Source organism: Ostrea edulis, chromosome 10, assembly GCF_947568905.1.
Source record: "Ostrea edulis chromosome 10, xbOstEdul1.1, whole genome shotgun sequence".
Classification (NCBI taxonomy): Eukaryota; Metazoa; Mollusca; class Bivalvia; order Ostreida; family Ostreidae; genus Ostrea; species Ostrea edulis.
The window spans coordinates 21,892,157-21,902,424 of record NC_079173.1 but is presented as its reverse complement, the minus strand read 5'-3'; the positions used below and the strand labels follow the sequence as shown (position 1 = coordinate 21,902,424).

Genomic DNA, 10,268 nt, shown 5'->3' with positions numbered 1-10,268 from the left:
CAAACATATCGTTAATGATATTTTGTCAATATGTAGTTCAATATTTGATGTCTAATCAAGCATTTCATTAAGTAATATACGTTACTTTGAGTAACGTATGTTACCAGCGTTCTACTCAATGTAATTCTTACACGAGAGGAATGCCGTGATATTTGGAATACGATAAACATTCTTTGATATCAGAAGAACAAATACAGACCAAAACATTCCATCTGCTTAATCAATATTGTATATCAAACATTGCAGTTGTTGTAACAGTACTTACCGTAAGAGAAAATTAATCCTAATTCTCAAAGTTTAACACTTATTGACTTTCAAACTCAAATGTTCATAGTAGACGTTCATGTCGTATACCACATCAGGCAGAGAGCAAAAATACGCTGGAAATTGTTATATCATTCCCTTTAATTAATTTCTCGGTAACGAATGTTACATCACGAATGTTACATCTTGACACGTTTGTCAAATTTCAGACCAACCAATGACTTCTGCAAAAGAAATGTTTATATTTTCATTCTCTGTACACTACGATTTCATAAAAGGGATAACATTTGCTCTGCAAATACGTTTTCATAAAAAGTTTATTGTATCGTATGTTACATTTCTAAAATCGAAATGCAAAATTTTGAGAATAATAACTTCTTTTCAATGTCACATCCAAATATCGCTTGATGAATATTTTCCCAAAGTTTTTGAATATTTTAGCGCCAAAATAGATCAAAAACATAAAGATAATACGAAATCTCTGTCCATACATTGGGTGTTTAATTGACCCTATGATCACAGAATATAATCTGGCGACATGGAGTAATATTTACACCACTGCTTAAAATTATACGCAAAAGGTGTTAAACTTTTATTGAATGAAAATTTAGGAATTTATAAAGTGCTGGCGACATTGATTGCACGCTTTTATTGACTTTGAGTGAAACATGCAGTTGGTGTTCATTACATGTTCGGTGTCCGGTACGGTAAAAAAAAAAATTGTGCGTTTACGGTAACCTGCAGTGAAAAACAAAATAGGGTCGGTGGGTAGGATTTTTGAAATTGCTATAATTATTATTTGTATTATTATTTGTGTACTTTTATATCTTGACAGTTACAACCTCACCAACTGTAAAGGGTGGTGTTATCTGGAGCGATTTCCCCACAACTTTACATTTATTGTTCTTTAGTTGGTTGGTTACGTATAACGTCTCATCCGAGGATTTTAAACTTATATGGAGACGTTGCCATTGCAGGTGAATAGCGCATATGCTCGGCGCTTACAGACTTAAAGCAGGGAGGGATCTTTGTTGTGCCACACCTGCTGTGACACAGGGCCTCGGATTTTGCGGTCTCATCCGCCGCCCTATATACTTGCCTCTTACGAAAAGCAAGGGGTTCTAACCCAGATCCTCACAAGTCCTTTATATTGAAGTCATGATATTGGTTGAAAATATCTATAAATGCCGTGGAATTTTTATTGGTGCATTAACACTTATCGACTCTTTCAGGTGGGCACACTCTTTGAAGGTCAAAGACAAAACACTCGCCGTTTTCCATCGAACCCCTATTGCGGAAGTCACCATTTATTTTTTTTAAAGAAGTGGAGTAATAGCAGGTTCGGTTACGGAAGGAGACGAAATTTCCGCATAATTATATATTTTCCGATACTTTTGGTTACGGTCCGGGCGAAAAGATAGGGTCAGTCAGGGGACTGTAAACACACACTTTTTTTATTTGGTCTAGTAGTCCGGCTGTGACTTACATCCACCGGTCATTCACGAACTGGACAAGTACAAGAAAAGAAATGCATGAGTTTCGATTAAAACGCATAACAACGCATAGCTACCGTTCACTAAACGGACTCCATAGTCCGGTGGTGTCCGTTACAAGTTGAACATGCTCAAAACTTTCCGCCAGAAAGACCGAACTTTACCAGACAAGGAACACGTTGGCCGAAAAAGAAACGCAAAGGAACGGATACGAATGGATTGAAAATGTTGTTATCGGTTGGACGTTCGTTAGCTTTATCCGGTAAGGTGCACAGGCACCTGAAGTATGGATATTAATATAATTACTATTTTCTTAAAAATAATTTTGTGGCAATCATTTCTCTGAAATGTGTGAATTCCCGGTCTATCTCATCCCTCTTTCGATTCATGTAAGTAAAAAGAGCCAGGAACACCATGTTTTTTCAAGACCTTATACATTGTAATTATACACTTAGAATATACACTGTAACTGGATTAAAAAGAAAGCAGGTAAATAAAAGTTTTAATTGAAAAATGGGTATAGGATTAAAGAAAAATATGGGATTTAAAAAGATTGAGGTTAAAGTACAACGATCATAAAAGGGAAGACTCAGGTGACCTATTGCTATTGGTCTGTGTCAGTCGTCGTGCATCGTCCGTTAACAACTTCTTCCTAGAAACTACTGGGCCAATCTTGACCAAATTTGGTATGTAGCATCTGTAGGTGAAGGAGACTGACAATTATAAATTTAATTACCCCCAGGGTAACGGTTCTGACCCCAGGGTGGGTGCTAAACTATATAGTGTTTATGTGTAAAACACTTAAATAACATCTTTTTAGTATTATTGATACTAAATTGAAACTAAATGGATATATAGAAAGAGCAGATAATTCTTTACTACAATTGTAAATTTGATCACCCTAGTGGTAGGGGTTTTGGTATCAGGGTGGGGCCAAAATGGTCATTTATTAAATGTGTGAACAATAGAAATTTTAACTTTTTCTTGATAACTACTATTCCAATTCTTTTCAAATTTGGTATTAAGCATCTTTGGGACAAGGGGACATAAACTGTACATTTCAGGATTCCTGCACCCCTGGGGCCTTAGGGGTGGGGCAAAAACTACCCACAATTGACCAATTTTCAAAAATCTTCTCTACAACCGCAGATCTTTTAAGAAAAACTAAATGCATAGTGATGTAGAGCAAGGAAGCCCTCTACCAAAATTGTAAATTTCATGATCCCCGGGGTAGGGATTCTGACCCCAGGGCCAAACTTACTACATGTATATAGTGTTTATGTGTAAAACACTTAAATAACATCTTTAGTGTTATTGATACTAATTTGAAACTAAATGGATATTTAGAAAGAGCAGGTAGTCCTTTACCAAAATTGTTAATTTTGATGATCCTGGGGTAGGGTCTCAGACCCCAGGGTGGGGCCAAACTTAGTAAATAGTATTTATGAGTAAGTTTGCTGATATTGTATAAAATCTAAATGTATACTTAAGAATAGCAGAAAAGGATGTACAAAAAATGGTGAATTTCACAAACCAGGGTTTTGACTCTAGGATGGATCCAAATTAGTCATATCTTTTAATGTTTTAATGTTAATACACCTATTATATTATTTAAAAGCCTTTCATCAGTGTATACACTTTTGAGGGCATTCAAGTTTTAAGGACACATCTTGTTTTATACCGTTGCTGAATTTAGCTTAGATATTTAGAACAGGATTTTTTTTTCTAGATTCCATAGCCCTTGGGAGTAGTGATACTTTCTCACTAGTACTCAGGTGACCGATATGGCCTGTGGATCTCTTGTTTAAAGTCGAGATGACATGTATTTATTGAAGTGATTACAACACGTCGTCCTATCGAACACGTGTTTACTCTGTGTTTGTTTTTCCTGCAATTTGATTGGCTAAAGTAAATATAGAATACCTGAAGTATTCAACACTTGAGCGCACACTTTCTATTTTGTAAGAATTTATCGCATTCGAAGGCTCTCTCTCAACGCAATAACATACTTCTCCACCCACCGCCCTCAATAAACCATATTTATTATTTATATGCCGTCTTGTATTTAAATCATGTTATTTTGTTTTGTAGATTTTAAAGATTTGGGGGAAAGAACATTAAACAAATTTTGTATTATATACATAAGATTAACTGCACTTCTGCGAGTGATTCTGTTCATATATCACGTGTTGTTATTATTTTATAAATGATTTATGTTAATTTGAGTGTAACGAATAAGAACAAAATTCCAGAATATTTTCCATACATACATCCATGTTGGAGCTTTCTTGTTGCCGACATGGTTCTTCAATACTGGGCCTCCGTGGCCGAGTGGTTAGAGCACCGCCCTCAAAATCACACGGCCTCTCACCTCTGGTCGGCGCTGGTTTGAATCCCGCTCGCGCTGGTAAGTGCGAAAGTTTCACAGTTCACTTGCGGTAGGTCGGTGGTCTCTTCCCAGGTAACATTGTATCTGGGTGCCACCAGACCAGATAACTGAAAAATTATTGAGTGTGGCGGAAAACAGCAAACAATCAATCAATCATCTTCAAAGCTTTTATTTAAATAGGTTTTAAAAGGAGTTTTCTGTTGGGTTTTTGCTTTTCATTGCTGTCTTTTTTCACAATTATTTTTTCTGTTACTTCTTGTAAGATGTTATTCATGAGTCATCTGTAAGCATGATTTTGCATTAAGTTTTATCTGGATCTATATTTACAAGCATGATTTTGCATTAAATTTTATCTGGATCTATATTTACAATACGCTGTCTCACCCTTCGCTCGTACCTTGAAGTCAATATATCCGCATCAGTTTTCATTTTCAGAAAGACTAAGATACATTTTTTTTTATAATTCTTAAAGAAAGTATTAATATTAAGTGTTTTTAGCACTTCATAAAATTGTATGCAACCAGGTCATTTTACTATCAGGACATTATACCCTCCCAGAAATATGAGCCGACGCATTTTAATGATAAAGATGTTAAACCCCAATTTTTGGCATCAATATGTAGGTATTGGTTATGATAGTCTTCGCTAGAAGTTTGAACTAGATTGAGAAAGAAATAAGAAAGATATTCATAAAAAATCGAAATCCGGGACAGGTAGCACTAGATTTACCGCTTACCATTTTTAAAATCTCGCGAGAAGTGTGTTGCTACTTTGGAATGCATCAATATGGCGGGCACTCACGAAAGTATGGTGTGAAGTTAAAACCTCAAGTCGCCACAGTGGCTTACTGTCAGATTGTTTAACATTTGTGAGGCGCTATTATGGAATCCTCATACACTGAAGCCGTCTCGGCGTCCCTTGTGCGAGAATTTCTCAGCAGAAAGGTAATGCTGTTTCAAAAGCGTATCGAGATAATTCGGCATGGTGTGTTTTCAGTCAAGCAACTTAGCAAATATCGCCTGTTTGGTTACATACTTGATTTTACTGCTGCTAAGTGATATTACAGATATAGGTTCTTTGAGTTGTAAGAGGAAAATTCAACGGACCACCTGTGATTCGAAACGAACCCCTTAAAGGGGCATGGACACGATTTGAGCTAAAAAATATATATACATGTATATATATATTTTTCCATTTTCATTGTTTACAATGCTTAATTAAAGTATTTCTAATGGTCAACCAAAGTTTGAATATCAGTTGTTGAGTTATAAGTGAGATACAGTACTTGCAAATTCTTTGTTATGTAAACAAGGCTCACGAGTGTCATGTGTTTGTTTACATTATACTGTTTAATTGAAAATAGCGTGTTTAAAACAAAATGAGATGTGCCAAACACTAGAAAATATTTAATTGTGTTAAGAATTTAGTTATAAATTGAAAAAAATCTGCTTTAAACGAAACTTTTACTAGTTTATTTAACCTATGTAAACAAAAACATGGCACGGTCCTTGTTTACATAACAAGGACTTGTTACCTCTGTATCTCCCATGTACCTTGACTACTGACATTCAATTTTTTACTAATCATTAGTAATACCTTAGTTAAGCATTCTAAATATTAAAAATCAAAAAATAAAGTTTGATGAAATTTTCAGCTCATATCGTGACCATGTCCCTTTAATTTCTAGGGTCCAGTAAGGTGCTCTACCAAATGAATTATCTGGCCACCGGCGATTGAACCCACCACATGCCTCCCTCTTTAATTAAGTGTTTTCTCTATTTGAAGACATCAACCATGGTCTTTATCCTATGGCAGGTATTTAATTAACCTGTCAGTTCCAAGGTTGGTCTACATCAAATGTAACAGGAAGGGAGAGAATGCAGTGGACCAGACGGAGATTCGAACCCAGGCCCCCGGAATGTTTAGTCAGGTGCTCTCATGATCGAGCTCTCTGACTGCCACACACCAAACAGTAAATGGTGTTGCACCTGTGAATGGGTACCCCAAATTAATCAAATTCCCGCGATTTACCGAAATGCTCCCAGAAATTATAGAAATGCCGCTTAAAACTACTGATATTCCCCTCTAATTATATACATTAATGCATACTAAGATTATATATGTTCAATTTTGATGATAAAACGCTATTAACACATTCTTCTAAATGAAAGAAAAATAACATGAGTTACTTTCCTTAGATTCTCACAATTTAAATTCTAATAACAATACTCTTTTTAGTTATATTTTTTTCAGAGTCTGGGTCATAATTTTACACAATAAATCCCTAATTTTTCAATATATAACTTTTAAAAAATTTATTTAAAGGGGAATTTTGGTAGTTGTAGAGGGCTTTTCAGTAATAATATTTCTGGGGGCATTTCGATAATTTGAGGTACCGCCTGTGCGTGTTCTTTCATATATAAGAGAAGTGGGCTTACATCCACTTTTCTTCACAAACCATTGGGTTTTGATTCTGGAAAATGTATAAATGCTAGAACAGTGATGGTTTACACTTCAACTGACATTATAATTCAAATATGCAAGTTAATTTCTACAACTCTAACATGGATACATGCATCTGTCTCAAAGAAATCAACAATTAATCACTGTTGATCCAGTTTCACACAATTTCTGTCCCAAGCAGAAATTATGAATAACTTTTTGCAATTAATCATGGACAACTGTAAAGATGTACTTGGAATATTTAAGGGCTAGATGACACCAGTATGGGAAAGAACTTTGAAAATAACCAATTTTTGGTGACAAATTGAAAATGGCAAATATACAGAACCATATCTACTTCTATTTTGTATACAGCTTTTATGTTCTCCTATTTTCAAAATCTTAACAATTTTGTTTTTTAAACCGTGATTCTGATTCTTATTTTTCTATATATATTTCAAGTGCCATATTTTGGGGTTTGTGAATTGTGAACCAAGTTCTTTAAACAATACCTTGTGATCCATTCATCCATCCCCACCCCACCCCCACTCCAACCCCATTAAAAAATAAAACTGTGATTGAAAATCCTTAGTATCCATTATGTTGATATATATATACATGTAGCTAGCAATGCTATTTACAAGTAAAGCTGAATCAGTATGACTTTTGGTAACCAGACATCATTCTGGCTTTGAGTTTTCATCAATATTTGCTTACTTACATCAATATTTGCTTACTTGCAGGGCTTGAAAGGTACACTCCAAATGATGGACCACGAAATGCCAAGGGGAGACAATGCTATCAGTAACAGACAACTGCTAATGAAGGAACTTCATATTGAAAAGCTGATGAAGAAAAATAAGGTTTTAATTTACTTTTATGATATTCATAGAAAATAGCATTCATTATGACAAGTTCATTCAATCAAGACATTCAGAGAACTAGATTTATGAACTGCTTCATACCAAATTTGAAAAGAATTGGAATGGTAGTTATCAAGAAGTTAAAAATGTTCAATTGTTAAAGCATGACACATGGCAGACCAATAGGTCGCCTGAGTTTAAAAGTAGAAACTCTCTGCTTTACATTTATATTCTGAATTAGGTGAAAGGTGGAGATAATTAACAGTGATCAATCTCATGACTCCTATAAGTAATACCAAATAGATAGTTGGACAAACACAGACCCCTGGACACACCAGAGGTGGGATCAGGTGCCTAGGAGTAGTAAGCATCCCCTGTCGACCGGTCACACCCGCCGTTTACAAGGCTGTTTTATAAAACTCTAGGATGGGTACAAATTAGTCACATGGTGTAAATGTTATATGTATTGTATTATGTAAAACCTTTCATGAGTATAGGGACCTGTGAGAAGGGTATTTTAGTATTTTGTATTACAACTATAATTTTTTTCCTGTTCTGCAATCTAAGCTAAATTCTGATATTCAACAACAGTATAAAACAAGATGTGTTTTTAAAAACACAAATGTCCCTGAAAATAGTTATACTGATGCAAGACCAATTTGGTCCCACCTTGGTACCGAACCCCTATCCCAGGGATTGTGATATTAACAATTTTGGTAAAGCACCATCTGCTCTTTCTAAATATCCTTTTAGTTTTAATTCAATGTCAATAGCATTAAGATGTTATTTAAATGTTTTACACATTAACACTTTATGCCAAGTTTTGGCCCTGCCCTGGTGTCAGTCTAATTTTAAAAATAATTGCACGTTTTGGCTTTAAAACATTTTGAAAATGATCTATGACTGAAATCATCATGTAATTTTAAGTTAGTTTGTAAATTATGATATCACAAAGTCCTGTCATTATTTTAACCAATGGAATTATAGATTTCATCGCCCTTGTGATTAGTGATATCATAACTATTTGTTATACAGCTTGTGGGTCTCTTGTTTTATAATTAAACAGCAGTAAATTGGGAAAAGTTCTCTCTGTCTCCTAATAGTGACTATCTTTGTGAATTTTTCAGGACATGGTAGAACCACTAAGAACAATGCTGGAGATAATTACGAGACATTTCCTGGACATGACTAACTCGAGCGACGTAACGATACCACCCAGATCCCAGGATTCTCGCCCGTCGTCGTCCTCGCTGTCATCACGGAACAGCGACCGCACTGATGTGGTAAACACTGGAACTGATAGGTCTGCTTCCTCTGGTTATAGCTCTGCAAAGTCTAGGACAAGTGAGTAACACCCGGCTGGCTAGCTGTCTGTCTGTCTGTCCGTCTGCCTGTGCTTGGCAGATGAAGTCATGGTTGAAAAAATTTCAGTGTATTAGATGTACCAGTCTATTGATTGAACCCAGGGGGTATTATCACTTGCATGCAGGTCTGTTAAGCAGACCCATTTCCAATTACAAATTGCCCTGTTTTTTTTTCAGTTTCTAAGGGGTTATTTCCAATGTTCCACATGCCAGAATGATTTAGTTGATTTTGGGGTAAATTCCTCTTTTTTTGGTAATTTTCTTGTTATAAATTGTTGTAGTTGTACGTAATGGTAGCCAGGACCTGATCATTGACGACGATGTGGAGGGTGAGACGCTCCTGGGGGCAGGAAAGGCCGGCCTGATGGACAAAGAGGACACCAATGATTATCTCCCTACCCCACAGAGAAACCAAGCCCGACCAATCAGTGCCAAGAGAAAGGGATTGTCTGGACCAATCACCAGTAGTTTAGAGGTCAGTGGGTCAAGGTAGATACTATTGAGAAGAAAACAATGTAAAGCATAAACCCAGTGAAGATTAGGACTATGTTTTAAGCATATTAGAAAACCATCATGTCTTTAAAAATTCTTCATTAAATTTAAATAGTATTCTATAACCAGAATTGGCATTAAAGTAAATGTTAATACATGTACAATTAATTAAGGCTGTACTATAAATAGATATATTATGAAAGTGTTCTTCTGATCCCGCCATTAAATAGTCTTTCTGTCACTCTGTTATAGTTTTCCAGACTTTTTTTTTGCTGTGTTCGCAGATCTATAATGAGCTGACTTTTGTTATGTCTATACATGTTAATGAGTTACAGTTCAAGTTTCTTGTCAGTCGACCCATTTTTCCAAAAGTGATTGCCCTTAATCTTCGAGAATTTTTAATTCTGTACAGTTTTGCAGACTTATGGCTGTGCTTGTAGAGAATGGGCTTATTTTTAGTATGTCTCTATTTAAAAAATAAATTTCATTTTTGAAAAATACATGAGGGCATGAACTCTGATGCTTTATGCCAGCATGCTTCATGCAGCGTGTTGGTGCTAGCGCTTCATGACATTTATGCTAGCGTGAAGCATTGCAATTCATACCCAGCTCATGTATTTTTCAAAAATGAAATTCATTTTTAAAATTCATATTTTACTATTATTTATGTCGGAAATACTAGTCGTTAAAAGGGTCACACTAATAGTATATTTGTCAAAATTTTATAAACACATTTGTTCACATTCATGAGGAAATGGCTCTCATTTCAATTGGATGAGTTTTATGTCGATTAACCTATTTGTACAAAAGTTATTACCATTGGACTTAAAAGTACCCAAGTCAATAAAAACCATTTTCATTAGACTTTACATGTAAACATTAATAAAATGACCAATAATGAACAAAGGGCCTTGATCTTTTATATGAATTTGTTATAAATTGTGTCAAATGAAGAGTGTTA

The 10,268-nt window shown here is 35.3% G+C and overlaps 1 protein-coding gene across 2 annotated transcripts in view; it reads left to right on the top strand.

Moving 5' to 3' along the window:
* The first annotated feature begins 4,897 nt into the window (after positions 1-4,897).
* Positions 4,898-10,268, top strand: part of LOC125665523 (probable ubiquitin carboxyl-terminal hydrolase MINDY-4) — a 32,512-nt gene continuing 27,141 nt past the window's right edge. The window contains exons 1-4 of one of the 2 annotated variants that reach the window (XM_056152251.1): positions 4,898-5,090; positions 7,332-7,451; positions 8,579-8,795; positions 9,097-9,290. In XM_056152251.1, coding sequence (XP_056008226.1) covers positions 5,028-5,090; positions 7,332-7,451; positions 8,579-8,795; positions 9,097-9,290 — 594 coding nt within the window. In that variant the 5' untranslated portion in view covers positions 4,898-5,027. The remainder of the gene's footprint in view (positions 5,091-7,331; positions 7,452-8,578; positions 8,796-9,096; positions 9,291-10,268) is intronic. The other variant, XR_008799442.1, reaches the window with a different exon arrangement.